We start from the raw sequence: 23,130 nt of genomic DNA, 5'->3' as shown, positions 1-23,130 counted from the left end.
AAAGTGCCACCCTTCACACCGATGCATGCGAACAGATGATACAAGTACCATTTGAGTGCCATTTGAAGAAGATAAGCTTACCACTCGGTGACAGCTAAACAAAAGAAGACACACACAGCGCCATCCTTCACACATGTACACATGATACTAGCATCATAGCAGTAACCTTTTGACACTTATAACCTTTGTCCATACTTTAGTAGGCTCAATGATGTAATAGTTAGAAATAGGAGTAAGATAACTCACTTCCTTCACCCAACACACCGTAGTGGTGTCACTTACTTTGTAAGACGATGACTCACTGTAGGAACCTGCTATAAAGACTTTCATTCCAAGATGGCAATCAATGGCTCGCTTTAACAAGGCTACAATGGAAGTGATGAATTGATTAAACTTCAGAGAAACCCGCATCACTATCCATGCCTAGTGCAAAGCCAGGTCTTCAGAAAAACATCATGTTAATGCATGTGATAAATGGATTCTCTAGTGTCATTTTTTCTTACAAAACACCCTTCCTGATGATGCTTATGAATGTTTCCACATAAAATACACAAACTCTTGGGAGGCCCCTTTTGACAGCCATGTAAATGTATAATGACTCACTTCAAATACCCCTTCTGAATAGCAGATCCTTGCTGTCACGCTTGCCATTAGTTTACAAAAATAAATTTTATGTAACAGCCTCAGGTGCCGAATTGCAATAAGGAGTATGTAAGCAAACCAATCTTGTACTTGCCAAGCAAATATTTGCAAAACCGAGCCCCATAAACAGCCCATACATGGCACTTGCTGAGTGAAGCTTCAACGCACGGCGGAAAAGGTCGCCAGCAAATGCTGGAAGTAGAGCTCCACATGCAATCACCATCCAGTAATCCAGTCCATTGTAGTCTATTCCAGTAATAATGGATCCAATGGCTGCAAGTGGCCCAGCAAACCCAGTAATTGCAGCCGCCAGTAGTGCAGTACGCCATGACCCCATGGCACCATAAGTTGCACTTGCAACAGCTGCACCCCTTGGTAGTCCATGCAAGGACACAGGAAGTAACATGTGTCTGCCTAGCCCATAAGCTTTCGGGGCAGCTACACCCAAAGCAAGGCCTTCTGCAAAGGCGTGAAGACCCACAGCTCCACATGCAAGAAAAGCTTTCGATGAGATAGGGCTTACCAATCGGAGTGGTGCAGGACAAATAAGATCCTTGTCAAGCACTTTGCATGACGTGATTTTCTGGAGTGTGGTTTCAATGATATGGTATACGAAAGACCCAGCAAAGAAGAGGCCGATGACCAAAAATACACTCATCTTGCCTCCCCACCAGAGCTGCAGTGGGCGCCAAGACAACAAAACGAGGCTTATACCAGTTGACGTTCCAGTAAGAAATGATTGTGACAGTTTAATAGAGCCTGACACTGTCACGAGCACTATCCCACCAAGAAAAGGTCCCAGTCCAAATAGAAGAGAAATTACAAAAGCTGTCATGCTCTCCCACCTACACAACACCAATTGGACAAAAAAAACAATTATTTCTAATTTGAGACATTTATAAGTGAAAAACAAGGTAGGACAAGCTTAATAACTCAAATTTGAACCCACCTTGGTGCTTCATCAAAATTCTCCATGGCAGTACTCAGAGACTCCATAAACGCAACCGAGAGGGTCGCTGCAGAAGCTACTTGTTGGGGTTGCGCTTCCTGTGAAAATGATCACACTGCGAACTTTGTAAAAAAGATGGAAAACCTTTTAATTTTCAAGCTTTTTCTGTCCATTCAGAACTCACCTTGAAGCTGTCGGGTACAACTTCTGCAAGAACCATCCAAATCATGCAGCCTGCTGCAAAACCCATACAAGATGGCAGGAACTTTTGAAAGGCTTCTGCACATACAAAGGCAGGGACTGCCACCAGAGGCTGTAGTAACAGGGGAAAAAAAACTATTAGACTCTTCACTAAGAGGTTGATGCAACATCCAGCAGCAAAGAGAGTATGGTTTCACTTAGGAAGCCCAATCAACAAGCTTCAACACACGAAATTAAATAACTATCACAACCTTGGGATCTATATCAATATGCCTAATGATAGTATCATGCACCTGTAACTTCTAATACACTTCAACACAGTAGCTTTGAAACGCGTTTCATACTGAACGTAATGGACCAAAACGTTTCATTTATTGAAAGGCGTTTTTTATCAAAAAAAATTCCCCCAAAAAAAATCCGTCTTATCGTTGCGCCGATTTTCCGTTTTGTGGCACACATTTCGAGGCGCTGCTTTTGCATTTGTGCACATCTGTCCCGACTCCCGCTGCTGTGTGTGTGACAACCAGCCCTAAAAGGGGTTTTTTATTTGATATTTTGTCTTCTGCTGCTGGGCGACAGCCTACTCTGGGCCGACCAGCAGCCCAACCCCATATATATAAGCATCGCTTCATCAGCATAAAGCAACACATCATAAAACAACATTCACCATCTGCTGTTGCCTGCCTGCCATCATTAGCAACAACATGGGAAGGCACATGGCGCTTGTCGACTGGCAGCAAACCTGTTGGCTTGTTCCTTGCAGCCTACAGCTCCAGTACCTGTACCTGTACCTACAGCACACCTTGGGACAGCAACCCTCTCTGCTCATCATCACCGATCGACTTGGGACAGCAGCCCTCTCTGCTCATCATCACCCATTGACTTGGGACAGCCGCCCTCTCTACTCATCATCACTTGACGACATCGAGATAGTAGCCCTCTCTGCTCTGAACCACGTACCTCATGATGCCAGCACACCATCTACCCGGGACAGCAGCCCTCTCTGCTCCTCAGATCTGCGTTTCTCCTACAGTCAACTCATCTGCAGGTTTGTGTTTGTCTGCATCAGCTCACCGTTGGAGAGCCATTGCCTCATCGACGCGTGCCTTCGACATCCAGCCCTGCACCCCTCCAGGTGCTGCAGCACCCTCATCACCAGAGTCTGCACCCCTCAAGTACCACAACACCCCTTGTCACCGGAGCCTGCACCACTACATTTCCACTGCCCACTACAAACATCTACTGTCAGAATATGCAGCGGAGATGAAGACAAAATCTGAGAGCACAAGAGCAACTGCACTGCAGAAAAAAACAGCAATAGAGAAGGAGAGAGAGAGGCGTGTAACTCTGCTCTATATACACAAGAAAATCCTGAATACCAAATACAATGAGTGGGGGCCCAAGGGGCCATTTTAGATGACCCCACATGAGCAGTCAGCCAGCAGTAAGGACAGCCGACAGCCTACTAATGGCCCACGACCTGCACCAGCTCCAGTCGGCCAGCCCCAGTGAGTCGGCCCTCACACGTGTGGAGTCGGCCAGCATCTAGACCAAGTCGGCCTGCTACAAAAGACTACCTGGGGGAAGCAGACTCTGTCGGCCACCATCTAGATCAGCCAAAGAACAGCCTCCCACACCTGGAAAAAATAGGGAAAAATATGGAGAGTGGGGAAAAATGAGAAAACACCTAAATCGGGCAGGCACAGCCACAACAGAGGCCCTGGTGTAAATATACAGACAGGAGATGACTGCTAACACCCCCTCTCAGCTCCTGGATGTGGAACCAACCCCAGTGAGCTGGAGTGCCGCCAGAGCAGAGCTTGAGATAGAGACTTCGTGAAGAGGTCCACCGCACTGTCCTCCGTTGAACAGAACTCTAGCAAGATGTCATCAGCAACAATCTTTTCACGAACAAAATGCCTCTGGATTACCGTGGGTTCCACCAGTGGAAGCCCAATCCTGCCGAGTAACCTCTGCAACCTCACCACCTCACCACCAGCAGCACAAGCAGCCCGGTACTCTGCCTCTGTCGATGACAAGGCAAAAGATGGCTGCCCCTCACTGCTCCATAAAACTACTCCTGAGCCAAGGGAAAAAACTGTAGCCTAATGTCAAGGTCCTCGTGTTTGGCTCTCCTCCCCAATCTGAGTCACTCCATCCGTGGAGTCTGACTCCATCCATCAATCCCCCTCCTGTGTAAAAGAGTCCAAGATCCTTTGCATGCTGCAGAAACTACAAGATACGCAATCCTGCCCAAAGAGTCCTCTGCGAACATGAGCTCAACAGCCTCATCAAGAAGCTCCCGTCCAATCTAGTATTCATCAACCAAATCAATGAACCATTCTGCTTCCCAGTCAAGGAGGCATCATACTGCTCACAAGGATCAACACCTATTACGGTGGGATGGATGCCAAGTCCTAGAAACTTGCTGAAGACCACTCAAGGCCTTCAGAAACCTGTAACCAACCCCCTCTGAATCCGGAACCACAAAGCCTAGAGAATGTGCAACATCCACCTCCACCTGCAAGAAAAAACTGCCACCTGCCTGGCCTTTTTATAGGTCCCCGTGGAAAGAACTGCCTCATCTATAGGAGTTTCTTTGTCCCGAATGCTACGAGACATTAGAGCATAGGTTACCTATAAAGTTTCCTTTGACTGACGAAAAAAGAACTAACAACATCTGTACTGGAAAGTTCCTGCCATCATCTGTACTGGAAAGTTCCTGCCAACTGCTGCCGTCATCTGGCAAGCTATCCACCATCTGGTCCCAAGAAGCCTGCACCTGCAGCGTATCCACACTTAAGTGGCCATTACCAAGCTGCCACTAATCACAAAACTGAGGACCTGGGAGAGTGTTGGGGTAAAGGCATTATGCCCACCCTTATAGTGTGTACAAGCCCATAAGTTATAGTACATAGTACACTTAGTACTTTTAATGTACTAAGTGCACTATGTGTACTAGTGCAATATACATGTGTGATAGGGGAGTCACACACTCATTCCCATGAGTTGACTTATCCCCACAACTCTCTCTCTCTCTCTCTCTCCCTTGTTCTCTCTGTGTGTATGTCTCCCACATGAATCTCTAACCCTAATTAACTCTCCCATTCAGAGAGCGAGTGCTAAAAGTTTGCAAACTCCATTCTCCACTCCGCCTTCCCAAACTACCTAGTATATTGCCTTGTCCCAGAGAGCAACAAAATGCTCATCAAACTCCACCCGTACGCCAGTCTTGCAAACCTGATGCATTGACAATAGATGAAAACCAAGTGAAGGAACATACAACACCTGGGAGAAATGCTTCCTCCCTCTGCCATAGGGAACTATCTCCAACCTGCCCTCACTATGAACTGGGATAGTGGATGTATCCCCAGTAAGAATGTGACCGGAATACCTTCAGAGATCCTGTAAAGCCGAACGGGAAGGACTCATGTGCCTGGAAGCACCACTGTCAAGAATCCACTCTCGAGTATCTGTAGCAGAGAGTCCTCCAACCACCTCCCTGTACGAGGAAAATGAAACACCGGTGTCCATAACCTCCATGTGCACAAAAGCTAGAGTCTTCACGGTTGCTGCTGAGGATTCGGCACCCTTCTCGGTGCTCCGCTTGAGACACTGTCTCCAATAGTGGCCTTTCTCGCCACAATCATTACATGTCCTCTCTGCCTTGAGTTTCTCGTAGTCTGCGTCGAACATCTTCTCAGAAGACTTCTCCCATGAAGCCTTCCCTTTGCCCTTGTTGTTACGGCCTTTCGACCGTTGGCCAATTAAGGCCTCCGAACCTCCGCCCTGTGGAGGGTTCATGAATCTTTCCTCCTGGACCAAGACCATGGGCACAAGCTCCTCCCATGTGATGGTGCTGAGCCTGCCACTGGTAATCAAAGAAGAGTAGAATGCTGAGTACTAGAAAGGGCAAATACGACAGCAACCTGATGGCCATATCCTCCGATGATCTCTCTTTCTCAGCCTGGCGAACTTCCTGCTGAAGAGCCTGCAACTTGTTGATGTGCTCCCACATCGTCGACGACTTTGCAAGATTCATCATCCGCATCTGTACTTCCAAGGAGATCCTCTTCATGGGCGATAGAGAGAAGCCAAATGCTGCCATATACCTCTAGCCAGCGTCATATGCTTGATATGATTGATTACCTGCGGTGTGTAGTTGAGGAAAATGAAAGAACGGACCTGGCGTTGACACGATCCCACAACTGTGCCTGTGCCTCGCGTTCCTTCCGAATCGAGGGTAACTCCCCTTCAACTAACTCCGGCCGTGGAACCCCAACAACAATGAAATCAGCAAGGTCGTAAGACTCCAAAACAGATTCCATCATTACCTTCCATATGCCGTAGTTGTTCCCGTCCAACTGACAGTCCACTGGGAACGTGGGGAGTGTCGGGATCTTCACATGCTTCTCAACCATCTCAAGGAAAAAAAGAACTTAAACCTGCAAGTGGCTGTCTAGCAAATCCGCCCACCTTCCTCTTGCTTCTCCTCTTCCCGAACAGTCCAAAACAGTCCACCAATCAGCAACAAAACAGCCCCCCTCTTGCTCACAGAGTTCCCAAGATTTATCAAGAGCCTAGAGCTCTGATACCATGTCAGAATATGCAGCAGAGATGAAGACAAAATCTAAGAACACGAGCAAGTGCACTGCAGAAAAAAACAGCAATAGAGAAGGAGAGAGAGAGGCGTGTAACTCTGCTCTATATACACAAGAAAATCCCAAATACCGAATACAATGAGTGGGGGGACAAGGGGCCATTTTATATGGCCCCACATGAGCAGTCGGCCAGCAGTAAGGACAGCCGACAGCCTACTGATGGCCCACGACCTACACCAACTCCAGTCGGCCAGCCCCAATGAGTCCGCCCTCACACGTGTGGAGTCGGCCAGCATCTGGACCAAGTCGACCTGCTATAGAAGACTACCTGGGGACAGCAGACTCAGTCGGCCACCATCTGGATCAGCCAGGAGCCAAAGAACAGCCTCCCACCTGGTAAAAATAGGGAAAAATATGGAGAGTGGAGAAAAATGAGAAAACACCTAAATCCGGCGGCACAGCCACAACAAAGGCCCTGGTGTAAATATACAGACAGGAGATGACTGCTAACATCTACCACCTTTGAGTGCCACCGCATCCACCGACGCGAGCCTTCGACACCGACCACCTCTCAAAGTGCCACCGCTGTCCTCCACGCGAGCCCATAGTTGCCAGGCGTTTCATGAAACATGTTTCATAAACGTTTCTTTCATTTCCCAGAAGTTTCAAAAACATTTCATACAAAAAGGGGGGGTACACACCCCAAAATTTATATACAAGTTTATAATATGTTAAAAATATGTTGCCTTTCCTGCAAAACAATATTAAACATGCATCATTTACAAATTAAAACTTGTTTGCAAGCTAAAACTAAGCAATCTGGGTGACCCAGTGGGCATCGGGCACCCAACTGACTAATTGGCATAAATAAACTGGCAACATCAAGAATCGAGATCTGGATTCCATCATCAATAATGGCAACTACTCAATAATGGCACTCAAAGTAATCACAAAAAGTCTGACCCCTGTGCTGATTTTTTAAAAAAAAAGAAATTTGAAATCTGAAATACACAGTAAAGCATGCTGATAGATGCAATCATGCATAACAAGCAATAAAGTAGAGGAGCTTGATAGCCCCAAAGACTATGGTCCTCAATCTGGAGTTTGGGCACACAATCCTCAACATCCTCAATGTCCTCATCAATAGCCTCCTCGGTAGACTCAGCGTCACTCTCAGAAGAGGACAAAGCTGCCGAAGCTGCCTCACTCATCTCAGCTGCTGCACTGGTACTGGCACCTCCTGATAATGATGTTGTACATGCTCGTGTGCCATGAGCAGGTGCCATCAACTCCTCATACAACATGGCATATATGTTGCACTCCTCTTGAGGAATCTCTGGGACATCTTTCATCTTCTCAATGTCGATTTTATCGACATTGACCTGGCGAGGCTCTATCGGATTGCCTGACTGCTCAATTAGGCGGAGATTGCAATGGCAATACACCAACCGCTCCAACTTAGCAATAGACAACCTGTTCCTCTTCTTTGTATGGAAGAGGAACCATGTGCTCCAGTTCCTCTCAGCAAGACCCGAACTGCAATCTTGTGAGAGGACTCGAATGGCAAGGCATTTCTGCCATTAAAATACAAAAACTTTGTAAGTACTAAGTATAATCATCATTGATCAATGTATTATGTAAATAACAGACTTGTCTTTTAGAGTTGTACTCACCAAGTGAGGGCTACTGATCCCATACTTCTCCCACCATGAGACTGGCTGCAGCTGTCTCTCTCGCATGCATGCATTCTCTCTACCAAATGCGTGGCTGGTATTCCGATACACTAGCTGCTCATCCTCCAAGCATCTCATGAGCTCCACGTCTCCTCCTGTCTATTTCTGAATGTAATATTGCCATACATCTTCCAACTCTTCATTAACATACAGTATACTACGCCTCACTACGCCAGAGAGGGTGCAATATGTGGGCAACTGCGTGGATTGGTCTATGGAACAAATCCTACCGGTTGTTCCAAACCCGTCAAATGTCTTGAACCCTGAAAATTAGTCATGAATGATCAAAGCTCTTAGATAAAGCCTACAATACAAGTTACAACAAGAAGGCAGCTAGTTGGAAGTTCAGTATCTCTCATCTGTCAAGAGAGTGCATCGGTCAAGAGCCTCTCCAATCCGGTCCATGAACTCGTACAAGAGTCCAAGAGTGCTACCTCCATATCAGTGATGCGAAGAACACTATAGATTGGTTGAAGAGCGCTCAACAAAGCCTTTGCCTCCTTCCACCAACCTTCTTGCATCACTCTACGTGCAAAAGCAACTGCCTTCGAGTGCTCATGGTCCTCCCAACTCATCCACTATCGGCAGACCACTGTGCACATGAGTCCCTGTCGGACTCTCACTACCCCCTCAACCACAATGAACATATATGCAAACCTGGTTTGTGAGGGCTTCAAAAGCTCGAGGTCACTATTGGCACGAAACATTGCCAAGACCTTGGGCCTCTTGGTAACAAACTTCACCAAGCTACGCGCAGTGTCAAAGATGTCAGCAATCCACCTAATCTTGGCAAGATCTTCAATGAGAAAGTCTAGGCTATGGGATAGCAAGATCTTCAATAAGCAAGTCTGGTAAGTCTAGGCTATGGGATACACATGGAGTCCATACAATCTGTGGGAACTCATCCTCTAGCATCCGTCCCATAGAGAGACAGTTGCAACCATTGTCAGTGACCACCTGCACTATGTTTTGTGGGCATATCACCATGATAGCCTCGCGGAGGGGGAGCCATATAAACTCTCCTGTCACCACTGTCCTAGGCACAAATGCATCAATGGCATGCAAAAACATAGTGCCAAAATACACATTCCTCTTGCGTATATCTCATCACCCATCACATAACGATCTGCAACCATACTTGCTCGAAGTGGCTTTTAATGGCTCCATCTCCACCTCCGCTGCTTGTTGCTCTCTTCTGAGCTCTTTAGTGCGCTCCCACTCACATCCAATGCGGCTAATTGCCCTCATGGCCTTTTTTCCATCGTGGTGTATGCACAATGTGAAAAGACAACGCATTGGATGAAAAGCCTAGTGAGTCCCTAGTTGCATCGTTAATTGTCTGCTTTTGCATGCTTGCTTGAATGCTTGCTCTCTTTAGAGAGGCTCTAGGTGCTGCGGGCAAAGGGATTCCTGTTGCTGTGGGAGTGGAATTACTAGCACCCCCGAATCCCGCTTGGCTCTGTGCATCTTGCTCTGAACCCAACCGTGTTCTCTTTGATGCATCACATGTATCCTCGGGCAAAGGCCCTGCCAGTTGCTGTCTTTTCTATTCTTGAAGCTCGGCTTTGATGTTTACAGGTACAAGTTTGCATGCACCAATGCATTCCTCGCTTAAACCTGTGAAATGGGCCTTAACACGGATTATGGACCCTCCTGAGCAAATCCCGCAAAAATTGCATTTCCACTTTTGTGTGCCTGAACCACCATATTTAGATCCAGAAGTGACATGGGCCCACATGGCATTAGTGCAAGGTATGTTGACAGAGGCAAGGCTGGATTGGCACCTTGACATGAAAACCCCCAAATTTCAAAATCTGTGTGTTTTGTGCAAAATCGAAGAAAAAAAGCACAAATCAGCACAACCAACCTGAGAGATGGCGAGCATGGAACCTGGGAAGTGCGGGAGGAGCTCGTAGGGGCTGATTTGTCCAAGGCAAGAGCTCCTTCAATCTGTTTCACATGCGCTTGTAGACGTTTTTTCAAAAATTATGCTCTTTGGATAAAAAACGTTGAATTCGTAGGTTTTTCCCAGTTGGCATGAAAGAAACGTGTTTCATTGCAATGAAACATTTATGAAACATTTCGTTTCATTCAATTGCAATGAAACGCGTTTCATTGCAACTATGCACAAGCCTTCGTCACCAACTGTGCTTAAGCTCCGACCTCGTCTTTGCTTCTTCAACGGTCTACTACTCAGAGTCACCACACATCAAAGGGCCTCTTGTACAAGATTTCATTCATCATTGTACATACACACATTCACCCATTTCTTGCTATGTTGCCTCTGATCTCTCGTACATCTGGTCCTTTCATCCTTTTGCCCTCACACTATGTACAGTGTACCCTGTACCGGCCGACTGTGAAGCTGTCGGGTCACGGGTGAAAATGCCAAGGTAAGCCTACCTTGAGTCAGGGTATTTTTATCTTCTTTGTGGATGGTGATGTGCAACTTATGAGAAAGCTAGAGAATGAGCTTCTCATATATCAGAACAATAGCCACATGTTCCTAATCAGGTGTTTCTGAAACTTCTGGTAACTATGCTTCAGCAGGATATGTACGTGCACTATAAGAAGCAAAATGGCCAAGATTGATCTATGAGGCTCCCCAAAAATTGAATCCTCCAAGGGACCAGATGTCACAACACTAAAGAAAGAAAATTACTTTAATATCTACAAAAGGCCAAAACGACTTATGAGACCAAATACATAACATGAAGACCATTAAGGTCTTGAGCCAAAAAAAGATGACATTCAAAAAAAGGAAGAAAAGTACTAATCAACTAGTAAAGCTGTGATGCCAAGCTTCAGATACATTCACCTCAAAAACAATCTAGTCTTGTTTTGGGTTTTTCAATTTGGGTTTTGTTTTGAGTTTGTGGAAATCCTCAATAAGGGCTAAACCCTCCCAATAGACTGCCCATTTGCTTTCTTTGTAAGCTCCTCCAACTTGGGCTAAAGAAGCTAGAACACAAGGAGGGCAAAATGGAGCTAAAACTCCATGGCCCTCACTTTTCCTGTCATGTGCAAGACATGCACCGGCTGAGCTCAGAGGCTAGCCCTAAGGAGGCAACAAGATGAAGAAGAAAAGATCAGAACAGAACTTGGTTTTTGGAGCTATACTGTGGAGTATCTTGTGGAAGGACACAGGGGCTGTCGGCCAGGGAATATCCCTGTCGACTACAGCATATGTGAATTTATTGTCCAGGAGCTGGCCAACCAGCAGTCGGCCAGTCCATGAGACATTCTCAAGCCTATATAAGGCTTATGTGCTCATTGTTGTGACTCATTCAACTCCTTTTGAGTTGGGTCATAGAACTAGGACTTGTTTAGGTATTTTACCTTTTCATGGGATGCCGCCTATGGCTGCAAGGATTTATGTACCTTTTTGTACCATATGAAATACAGAATTTCCAGCTATCTCTCTCTCTCTACTCTCCCTTTTGTCTGCGTTTTTGCATCAGCATGTTCTAGAGGGTGTTTAGGGCTGAAAGAAGCATCTCAGAGCTTCCGCATGTAACATTGGTATTAGAGCATTACGCTCAGCAAGGCTAAACCCTGATTCAGTCCCATATGAAGGTGTACAGGTCCAAGGTACAGGAAAGTGCACAGGTACGAGGCCCAAGGCAAGGAACACAAGACCGGGAAGAGCTCCCAGGAGGTTGGTTGGTGGTGTTCCACAAAGCCCAAAGGGGATGGTAGTCCTATGAGTCAGGAAAGGCTTTCAGGCAACGGTTCCAAGGGAGGATGATCCTCCAAGGGGTGGAGTGAGAGTGCCAAACTCATTTCTCAGGAATGAAGACCAAGACAGTGTTTAGAGACAGGGCAGGAACGGAATGGGGACTGGATGGAACAGATGCATAGATCTTCTTCAAAGTTAAAGTGGATTTGGAGACCGGGCCAAGTTGTCATGTGCACGACATGCTCATGTATATTCTCCGGGCTAGTCTAGAGGAAGGCAACCATAAAAAGGAGCATAAGAACCAGATAAGGCTAGGATTTTGAGCACAAGAGGACAAGGGTGGACTCAGAGCAAGGCCTGGAGGGCTTCTTGACAGTGCGTTAGAAGCAAGGACAGCTGGTCGGCTGAACCAAAAGACAAGGCAGCAGCCGGCATGTCACATGCGGAAGCTTCTATGGCCAAATCATTACTCAACGGAAACACACAGCACTCCCACTGGATGCTTATCAAAGAACTGGAGAAAACGCAAGAGAGAAAGCAGTTTCCTAAACTACTCAAAATCTTATTTGTATGCTTGTCTATTACAATGCCATGATGGAAGCTGAGCTTCCCTTGAAAAGGTAACTTGTCTTGTACTTCTACATGATTGACTACTAATGACCCAAGTCCCAAGTGGGCACTTGAATGAATGACTAAGAGACCTGGCCCTCTTTATATAGGCCCTCATAATCTGGCCAACTCCCTTGTCCTCTGCCGACCAGCATTTAATGCTGCCGACCAGCACTTCCTGGCATTTTCCTCCTATCGGGCTGCTGCTGGTCACTGGCTACAGTCCTCTTGGTCCCACTCAGCCCTAAAAAGGTGTCTGACCCTGTCCTACTGCCTATCCAGATCAGAAGAAGCATGTCCACGTGACATCCCCTCCTGCTAAACTTGATGACGGGGATCCAACCTGCCTCTTTGGATGACTGTCATCATCCCTCATTCCCTGCCGTGTCTCCTCACTGTCATCCTTGGACATCTGGCAACTTGACTTGACCTGGAAACATTGCTATCCTCCGCAACTGCTCCACTTGAAGAACTTGCATCCTGATCCACTGAGTCCCCCTGCCTTCATGCCCTGTCCCTTGAACACGGGGTCTTGGTGTCCTTCCCTGAGGCTGATCACCGGCATCTTCGCTCCACCCTTGGATGACTACCATCCCTTGGAACCAGTATTCCTATGGGCTCACCCGTCTGCCCTTTGGCATCCACCCACGGACTGCCTTTTCCCTATGGCTTTGCTGAACACCGACCATCCTCCTTGGGAGATCTACCTTTAGCTGTGTTCCTTGCCTCAGACTGTGCACCTTCTCTTGGGACTGCTCTTGGAGCACAGGAAATCCTGCTGAGTGCTGGCGCTCTGATACCAATGTCACATGCGAAAGCTTCTATGGCCAAAACATTACTCAACGGAAACACACAGCACTCCCACTGGATGCTTATGCACAAAGAACTAGAGAAAACGCAAGAGAGAAAGCAGTTTCCTAAACTACTCAAAATCTTATTTATACGCTTGTCTATTACAATGCCATGATGGAAGCTGAGCTTCCCTTGAAAAGGTAACTTGTCTTGTACTTCTACATGACTGACTACTAATGACCCATGCCGACCAGCATTTAATGCTGCCGACCAGCACTTCCTGGCATTTTCCTCCTATCGGGCTACTGCTGGTCACTGGCTACAGTCCTCTTGGTCCCACTCAGCCCTAAAAAGGTGTCTGACCCTGTCCTACTGCCTATCCAGATCAGAAGAAGCATGTCCACGTGGCATGCACGTGACACGGCACATCATGTTCAAGGGGAAATGTTTAGGTCGGGCAGCGCTGAAGGGGTTTTTGTGGAATGTGGACTGGCCGACCAGCAATCGGCCAATTGGCCAAGCCTTGTGAAGTCCTATAAAAGGGACCATGAGCTCATCTTTGTACTCATTCAATCCTTTAGGGATTGGATCCCTAGGGTCCTATAGTAGGACCTGATTTTGGGTGTTTACCACCTTTTATGAAGACAGCCTAGAGCAGGAATGGATTGTGGACTAGATGGAACAGATGCATAGATCTTATTCTGAGATAGAGTGGTTTTGGAGAACGGGCCGGGCTTTCAAAGAAAAGGGTTTTGCCAGGACTTCAGGAAAAGATTGGGATGATGACAGTCATCCAAGAACAGGTTGGAATCCCGTCATCAAGTTTAGCAGAGGGGGATGTCATGTGCATTAAAGATGCCATGGACATTCTCAGGTACTGGTCCAGAAGAGGCAGCCAGATAAAGAGTATGAGAACCAGATAGAACCAGGACCAGGATTTATGGAGTACATAATGCTATTTGGCAGTGTGAGACTAGGATCAAGGCATGGAAGAGATGGAAGGACAGTCGGCTGAGAACATAAGCTGTCGACTGTACCAGTTTAGTGTCGGCTGCATGGAGAACTGCGCCTGGGCATCTAATGCACAGTCGGACAGCGTTTAAAGAGTGGTATGCGTTGAAGGCTGGCCGACCAGCAGTCGGCCAGTCGCCCAAGTCTTCAAAAGGGTCTATAAAAGGGCAGAGGTGCTCCTCAATGTAATCATTCAATCCTCTAGGGATTGGGTCCTTAGGGTCCTAGAGTAGGACAAGATTTTGGGTGTTCCCCACCTTTTGTACAAGGCAGCCTATGGCTGTAGTAGAGGTACCTTTTTGTACCATATCAATATACTGAATTTCCAGCACATCCCTCTCTCTACTCTTTATCTGGCTGCCTCTTCTGGACCAGTACCTGAGAATGTCCATGGCATCTTTCATGCACATGACACAGGTATTCAATGAAAAGGTTGCCAGAGTAGGAAGGATGATAGAGGGACTCAAGGAATAGAATGGGATGATGACAGTCATCCAAGCAGCAGATTGGAATCCCGTCATCAAGTTTAGCAAAGGGGGATGTCATGTGCAAGACATGCACCGGCTGAGCTCAGAGGCTAACCCTAAGGAGGCAACAAGATAAAGAAGAAAAGATCAGAACAGAACCAGATTTTTGGAGCATATACTGTGGAGTATCTTGTGGAAGGACACAGGGGCTGTCGACCAGGGAATGTCCCTGTCGGCTACAGCATATATGTGAATTTATTGTCCAGGAGCTGGCCGACCAGCAGTCGGCCAATCCATGAGATGTTCTCAAGCCTATACAAGGCTTATGTACTCATTGTTGTGACTCATTCAACTCCTTTTGAGTTGGGTCATAGAACTAGGACTTGTTTAGGTATTTTACCTTTTCATGGGAGGCAGCCTATGGCTGCAAGGTTATGTACCTTTTTGTACCATATGAAATACTGAATTTCCAGTTCTCTCTCTCTCTCTACTCTCCCTTCTGTCTGCGTTTTTGCATCAGCATGTTCTAGAGGGTGTTTAGGGCTGAAAGAAGCATCTCAGAGCTTCCGCATGTGACATTTCCATCCTTTGTGGCTATGATTAAACTCTGACAAGACACCCAATTAGGCTCAATTAGGCTAGAATTTTGAAACTGATGTAGTTTTAATTTTGAATTTGTCAAGAAAACAATTTTTTTTTCTCAAACATAAGGAAGAAAAAAGGCTAGTATTTGTACAGAGCTATTACAATCGACCACCCTGAGGCAGATGAGCGTTCACCATTGGCATCAGCAAAGACAACATCTGGAGGTAAAAAACAACTACAAAATTTTGGGAATGGAAAAAGAGCTCTAGGATAAAAATGGCAAGACAAAAGCAATGACCCTCTTTCACAAAGGCAAAGTTGTATCTCGTGCAGCACGGACCAAATAATTGTCCACCACAACAGAAGTGCCCTGTAAATACAAGGGGCATGATGCATCATTTATGCAGTCATGAGTGTGTCCTCTACTGGCTGACAGCATTAGCATAAGCTGACTGGGCATGAGCCCACCTATATAAGCATGTGTGGTTACTCAACATTCCCAAGTCATTTTCTATCAAGCGGTTGGGTGTCTGGAGAGCGTTTCCACTGGATTGGGCTGATCAAAGGTGATCTACAGCCATGTGTGGGCTGAGATCTGGGATCAACATCTTCAGTACATTTGTACATGGAATATTGTTGTAAATAATTTCATTGTACATAATATAATACAATAGTTTTATGGCTACTTGTGTGCGCTTGTGTTTGAGTCCCACTGAAACTCTAGCACATAGGCACAAGTACTCTACACATTAACATTTTCTGAATGAACAGTAGTGCAGAAAGTCAGATCCAATGAACAAAATCACAAAGCATTTCATTTGTTTAACAGAATAAACCTGAGGCAAAGAAGTGAAAACACTCCACAACATAGCATTTTGGGCAGATACTCCACGAGATGCTAGCACCATACTAACAGCCAAGCCTTCCGGAATGTTATGCACTGCAATAGCCAGGGTCACCATAACACCTTGTGGAAGCCCTCTCGGACCTGCAAATGAAACTCCTACCCCTGAACCCTCACCAAATGAGTGAAGTGTCATGATGCCAATGACCAGCATCATCTTCTTTGCATCGGCTCCTTTGAGGTCCAGCATGCTAACCTCGCCATATCTTTCCAAAAACTGTTGAAAAAATAGTGTATAATGATTGAGGAACCAGGATTATAGCCCCATAAATTAGCATTACAAAAGCACAACAGAAAAACTGCACCAACACTTGAATGCAATCCAAAAAATTTTCAGCATTCTTAAGCAATATGCTACAAAAAATCTAAGCATTGGAAGCAAACAAAAATTGAGACCTTAGACTCCTTATAAACCCTCTAATCATTGAATTACACAGAAATTGAGACCTTAGGCTCCTTACAGACGAGCCCCCAACCCTGTCAAGGGATGGGGGAGGTCCTCCATTCAAGACTAACGGCCAAGTAAACCTCTTGTTGATGAGGTTGTGTCTGTCTTCAGGGTCACATGAGAATGACGGAATGGACACACAGTGGTGTGGGAGTGGAGTTGAATACTTGCCCCAAGGTTAGACTAAACTTTTAGTTTGTCAAATTTTTGCTCTTGTGAGAATTTGAACCTATCTCACAAAATCCTTTGTGGATGAGAAAGGTCTTATGTAGTCCCATAGATTCAATCAGTTCGCCCTCATAGGACTGTCAGAATATGCAGCGGAGATGATGACCAAATCTGGGAACACAAGAGCAAAAACGCAGGCAGAAAAAACAGCACAAGAGAGAGACAGATGTAGGCGTGTAACTCTGCTCTATATACACAAGAAGATCCCGAGGAATGATACAAATGAGGTATGGGGGCTGAGGACCTATATATACCCCCCTAGAGGGCAGTCGGCCAGCATCAGGAGTGCCCACGACTGATAAAAAAGACCCACGACTGCATAAATGCAGTCGGCCAGCTATCTGATGCCCACGACTGGTAAAAGGCAGTCGGCCAGCAGCCCTGAAGCCCACGACTGATGAAGATCCAATCGGCCAGCACTGGGGTGCTCCTGGCATCATCTGGCAGCCCTCCCAAGCCTCAGAAAAATGGGAAAAAATAGGGGAAAAATACGGAGAGTGGGGAAAAATGGGAAAACACCTCATAAGGGCGGGCACACCCACAACAAAGGCCCTGGTGTATAAAACTAGACAGGAGATGACTTCTAACACCCCCTCTCAGCTCCTGGCTGTGTGACCAACCACTGGGAGCTGGGGTGCTGCCTGAGCAAGTCCTGAGAGAGCGACTTCGTGAAGAGGTCCACCGTACTGTCCTCCGTCGAACAGAACTCCAGCAAGATGTCATCAGCAACGATCTGTTCACGAACAAAGTGCCTCGGGATGACCATGGGTTCCTCCAGTGGAAGCCCAAACCTGCAATGTAACCTCCTCCTGCTCCGTAAAACTGCTCCTAGGCCATAAGTAGATCTCCTCGTGTCCGGATCTCCTCCCCAAACCGAGTCACTCCAACCGTGGAGTCGGACTCCATCCAACAATCCCCCTCCTGTGTACAAGAGTCCATGATCCTTCGCATGTCGCAGAAACCACAGGAAACGCAATCCTGCCTCACAAAGAGACATCTGCAACCATGAGCTCAACTGTCTCATCAGGAAGCTCCCGTCCAATCCGGTGTCCATCAACCAGATCAATGAACCATACAGCTTCTGAGTCACAGAGACATCACACTGCTCACAAGGATCAACACCTGTTACGGTGCACAAGCAAGTCCTGGAAACCTGATGAAACCTGTCAACCACCCCCTCTAAATCCGAAACCACAAAGACTGGAGAAACCACCTCCTTCTGCAAGTAAGCACCTGCCACCTGCCTGGCTTTCCGAAAGGTCCCCCTGGAAAGAACATCCTCAACTACTGGAAGTTCTATGTCCCAAACACTACGAGACATCAGAGCATAAGTGACCTGTTCAGCTTCCTCTGACTCACGAACACAAGAACTACCAACCTCAGTACTGGAAAGTTCCTGCCATCTACTGGCAAGCTATCCACCATTTGGTCCCGGAAAGCCCGCACCTGCAGCGTATCCACACCTGAGTAGCTATTACCACACTGCCACTCATCACAATCTTGAGGACCTGGGAGAGAGAGTGCTGAAAGCCTGTAAACTCCATTCTCCACTCCACCTTCCCAAACCACTTGGCCTGTTGCTTTGTCCCGGAGAGCAACAAAATGCTCATCAAACTCCACCCGTACGCCAGTCTTGCAAACCTGATGCACTGACAACAGATGAAAACCAAGTGCCGGAACATACAACACCTGGGAGGAATGCTTCCCTCCTCTGCCATCGGGAACTATCTCCATCCTGCCCTCACTGTGAACTGGGATAGTGGACGTATCCCCAGTAAGAATATGACCAGAAAGCCTGCAGAGATCCTGTAAACCGGAACGGGAAGGAGTCATGTGCCTGGAAGCACCACTATCGAGAATCCACTCCCGAGTATCCGTTGCGGAGAATCCTCCAATCTCCTCCCTGCCTGAAGAAAATGAAGCATCGGTGTCCATCACCTCCAGGTGCACAAAAGCCGGAGTCTTCATGATTGCTGAGGAGTCTTCACCCTTCTCGGTCTTCCGCTTGGGACACTGCCTCCAGTAGTGGCCTTTCTCGCCACAATCATTACAGGTCCTCTCTGCCTTCAGTTTCTCGCGGTCACTAACGGACATCTTCTCAGAAGACTTCTCCGACGAAGCCTTCCCCTTGCCCGTGTTACGGCCTTTCGACCGTTGGCCAGTAAAGGCCTCCGAACCTCCATCCTGAGGAGGGTTCGTAAATCGTTCCTCCTGGTCCAAGACCATGGGCACAAGCTCCTCCCACGTGATGGTGCTGAGCCTGCCACACTGGTAATCAACGACGAGTAGAATGCTGAGTACGAAGAGGGCAAATGTGACAGCAACGTTATGGCCATGTCCTCTGACGATATCTCCTTCCCAGCCTGAAGAACTTCCTGCTGAAGAGCCTGCAGCTTGTTAATATGCTCCCGCATCGTCGACGACTTTGCAGGGCTCATAACCCGCATCTGTACTTCCAAGGAAATCCTCTTCATGGGCGATACCCTGTTGTAAAGTGAGGCCAAATGCTGCCATATACCTCTGGCCAGCGTCATGTGCTTTACATGATTAATTACCTGTGGTGTGCAGTTGAGGAAAATAAACGAATGGACCCTGGCGTTGACACGATCCCACATCTGTGTCTGGGCCTCCCGGTCCTTTCGGGTTGACGGTAACTCCCCTTCCTCTACTTCCGGCCGTGGAACACCAACAACGACAAAATCGGCGAGGTCGTAAGACTCCAGAACGGATTCCATCATCACCTTCCATATGCCGTAGTTGCTCCCGTCCAACTGACGGTCCACCGGGAACGTGGGGAGTGTCGGGATCTTCACATGTCTCTCGGCCATCTCAAACAGATCTGCCATAGCGGGGATGTACTCTGAAAAGGGTGGCTGGGTGGGAACAAAGAAGAACTAAAACCTGCAAGTGGCTGTCCAGTAAATCAGCCCACCTTCCTCTTGCTTCTCCTCTTCCCGATCAGCCCAAAACAGTCCACCAATCAGCCACAAAACAGTCCCCCTCTTGCTCACACAAATCCCAAGACCTATCTAGAGCCTAGGGCTCTGACACCATGTCAGAATATGCAGCGGAGATGATGACCAAATCTGGGAAACAAGAGCAAAGACGCAGGCAGAAAAAACAGCACAAGAGAGAGACAGATGTAGGCGTGTAACTCTGCTCTATATACACAAGAAGATCCCGAGGAATGATACAAATGAGGTATGGGGGCTGAGGACCTATATATACCCCCCTAGAGGGCAGTCGGCCAGCATCAGGAGTGCCCACGACTGATAAAAAAGACCCACGACTGCATAAATGCAGTCGGCCAGCTATCTGATGCCCACGACTGGTAAAAGGCAGTCGGCCAGCAGCCCTGAAGCCCACGACTGATGAAGATCCAGTCGGCCAGCACTGGGGTGCTCCTGGCATCATCTGGCAGCCCTCCCAAGCCTCAGAAAAATGGAAAAAAATAGGGAAAAAATACGAAGAGTGGGAAAAAATGGGAAAACACCTCATAAGGGTGGGCACACCCACAACAAAGGCCCTGGTGTATAAAACTAGACAGGAGATGACTTCTAACAAGGACAACTGTGAGAATTGGTTAATAGAATCTCTCTTTGTTGTATTGTCTTGGGGAGTTGTGAGAATTGGTTAATAGAATCTCTCTTTGTTGTATTGTTGAGATTCTAGTAACCACTGACATGCAGAAGCCATTGTGTAAAGCTTGCTTTGAGTTCACACCCAATTTGGTGTGGTGAAGAGTAGCTTGCACCAGTTTGTCTGAGTTGAGACAGGCTACTTATAGTTTGCGTTTATATGCACTAATGCTCCTAGTTGGCTAGTAGTATTGTTTTCGGCCACCTGCGCGGCCCTACTCTGCTTGTCAGCTGCTGTCTGATGTCAGGCATACTTGTAGGTGTGTCACAATTCCCACCTACTGTTTCCACCATTTCCAAACAAAACCCCAATTTTAGGCCAATATTAGCTTCTCTTTTGTTCCTTCTCCTTACTAACCTCCATTCCCCCAATCTCCAATCATACACTCTCAAATCTCCCTTTTCTTCTCCCCTTCTACATCTCCTTTGCCCCTCGTCTCTGAAGCATATACTCTCGTAATATCATACATCTCCATGTTTCTTGTCTCTCCCTCTTCTTCTCACCCCACATCATGCTTTGCTTGTGCAACTAAAAGGTTAATCACTTCCATTAGAGAATTTGACACACTCGCTCCCAGCTACTCTGTTTTTTCCAGCAAGCTGGATAATTTTAACAGGCACTTCCAATAAAGTAATCATTCCCATTTAACCTCCACCAAACCAGCTCAATTCCATGTGACTATGCCTTGTAAACAAAACCCACCACACCTCATCGCTCACCTAGTCATTCAGGTCAACTCTTCCCTTTTAACATCTGGTTATGCTTCCCTACATGCCCACTCTTCCCCTTTTGGATTTTGGTTCCATATGATTATGCTTTCCAGCATGACCACTATTCCCCTTTTGTATCCCAGTTCTATGTGAGTATGCTTTGCTGTATGCTCACCCTTTCCCTTTTGCATTCCGGTTCCTTGTGATCATGCTTTGCTGCATGCCCGCTCTTCCCCTTTCACATCCAGGTTCGATGTGATCATGCTTCCCTGCACGCCCACTCTTCCCCTTTCACCCAGGTTTGATGTGATCGTACTTCCCTGCTCGCCCACTTTTCCCCTTCACATCCGAGTCCCATGTGGTTATGCTTCCCTGCATGCCCTATGTTCCAAGTTCCATGTGACTACTTCCCTGTACACCCTCCTTTTCAATGACACATGCCAAATCCATGTGAGCAGACATGTAAGTCTGCAATTGGAACAGCATAAAGTATAGCGTCATACCTTTTGACAGCAAAGGATGAAGAAGCCTCCAGCAACAATGCCCAAAACTACCCATGTACCACCACCATACTTCTGGCCTTCTTGGACGAGATCAAAGCTAGCAGCGAGCATCACACCTGCGGCAATGCCATTACATATGCCAGCCCACTGAGCCTGCAAGTCCATAAAGAAGAAAGGAACTGCACCCAAGCCGGTGGCAGCCGCCATGGCAAGGGTAAGCATGGCTACTGTAGAAACTGAAACCCTCCTGGACACTTGCTTGCTGTCGGGATTATTATTGATCTTCTGCAACAACTCTGTCTTCAGGGTTCTTTCCCCATAGTTGATTTTTAACCCTGGCCTGTTGCCTGCACCCACCGAAGCCAACTGGGTGACCTCAGAAGAGAAGGAATTCTCGTTTGCCATGGCCTGGGGGCTTGCCAGCAAGATGAAACAGAACATGGCCATCAGGCTGCATCCGGCGCTGCTGATGATGGTGATGTCGGCCATGGCGCAGGTGAGATCCTTTGATGTATCTGGAAAGGAGCAGCATACCTCGCTAGGTATAAAGCTTTGTGTTTGCTCGTCCTCCCTCTGCGATCGGTATAGCCTTCGATTGTGTCGAAAGACCGACCGAATCAGAGTCAGAAGTGGGTAGACCACCACAATGACCACAGTTGACTCACCATTGTCAACCAAGTTTTAACTAAGTGCACTAGTGTGCTCCAACAAACATGAAGTAGAATTCATACTAGCACAGAACATTCAAAGATAAAAGCATTGTTCAAAATCAATAAATCTTTTCTCCAATTTCGAGATGTCAAGGTATCATGTAAAACAAAAGATGTAAACGAACGTTCCATTTGTTGTTGATTAAGCATATTGCAAAGACAAACTTACGTATAAGTATTCAAGAAAGATCTGAGTATATACAGGAATTTGAATTCTATATTTTTCTATGATACTTTAAATAATAGCATTTGGTACAGTGTGTCAAATGTCCTTTCAAGTTGTTATACCCTTTGTTAGTTGTTGTTTCTTCTAATGCTATCTATTGTTGCTCTAATGCTCTAGCTATAACTATGCTACCTATAGCAAATGTTTGGCAGTTTTGATTGGCATATCTTGAAGGCAAAGTTCAAAATTAACAAACATACAATCGTGTAGTTTTACTTATAAATATCTTGAACTGATCGAACAAACATGAATCTGTAAACATACTTGGAAAGGGTGCTAAAGGCACATCCACTAACCGCACGCCTACACTTATGATCAATGGAGATCTTGAAGTACCTCGCAAAAAGGATAATTACAAATCAGTTAGCACATCTGAATTTAAGCTACACATCGTAGTTAAAGTCATACGAATTTTGTGTTTGTTTGTGCGAGTGAAAAAAAACCATACATAAAGTATGACGGGGAGTTGGCACAGTCCTTCCCAAAATTTTAT

General features: G+C 46.7%; 1 protein-coding gene across 1 annotated transcript; it reads right to left on the bottom strand.

Annotated features, from left to right (window-relative positions):
• Positions 1-370: 370 nt before the first annotated feature.
• Positions 371-22,559, bottom strand: LOC147637452 (putative zinc transporter At3g08650). Its single transcript, XM_086799241.1, has 5 exons — positions 21,702-22,559; positions 16,106-16,390; positions 1,776-1,904; positions 1,592-1,689; positions 371-1,487 (listed from the first exon to the last, which is right to left on the bottom strand). Exons 1-5 carry the CDS (start codon positions 22,188-22,190, stop codon positions 671-673), a joined length of 1,818 nt encoding a protein of 605 aa, XP_086655367.1. The 5' UTR covers positions 22,191-22,559; the 3' UTR covers positions 371-670.
• Positions 22,560-23,130: the final 571 nt, after the last annotated feature.

Source organism: Cibotium barometz, chromosome 6 (assembly GCF_041138505.1).
Source record: "Cibotium barometz isolate CiBa-2024 chromosome 6, ASM4113850v1, whole genome shotgun sequence".
Lineage (NCBI taxonomy): Eukaryota > Viridiplantae > Streptophyta > Polypodiopsida > Cyatheales > Cibotiaceae > Cibotium > Cibotium barometz.
This window is presented reverse-complemented; position numbering and strand designations above follow the sequence as displayed.

What these genes read in the sequence shown, in the direction of transcription:
- LOC147637452 (XM_086799241.1), bottom strand. Translation starts at nt 22,190, where the DNA reads ATGGCCGACATCACCATCATCAGCAGCGCCGGATGCAGCCTGATGGCC. An exon ending in TTTTCACTTCTTTGCCTCAG is followed by an intron (nt 1,905 to 16,105) that starts GTTTATTCTGTT and finishes CTGTTACTACAG; the next exon opens with CCTCTGGTGGCAGTCCCTGC. An exon ending in AATTTTGATGAAGCACCAAG is followed by an intron (nt 1,488 to 1,591) that starts GTGGGTTCAAAT and finishes GGTGTTGTGTAG; the next exon opens with GTGGGAGAGCATGACAGCTT.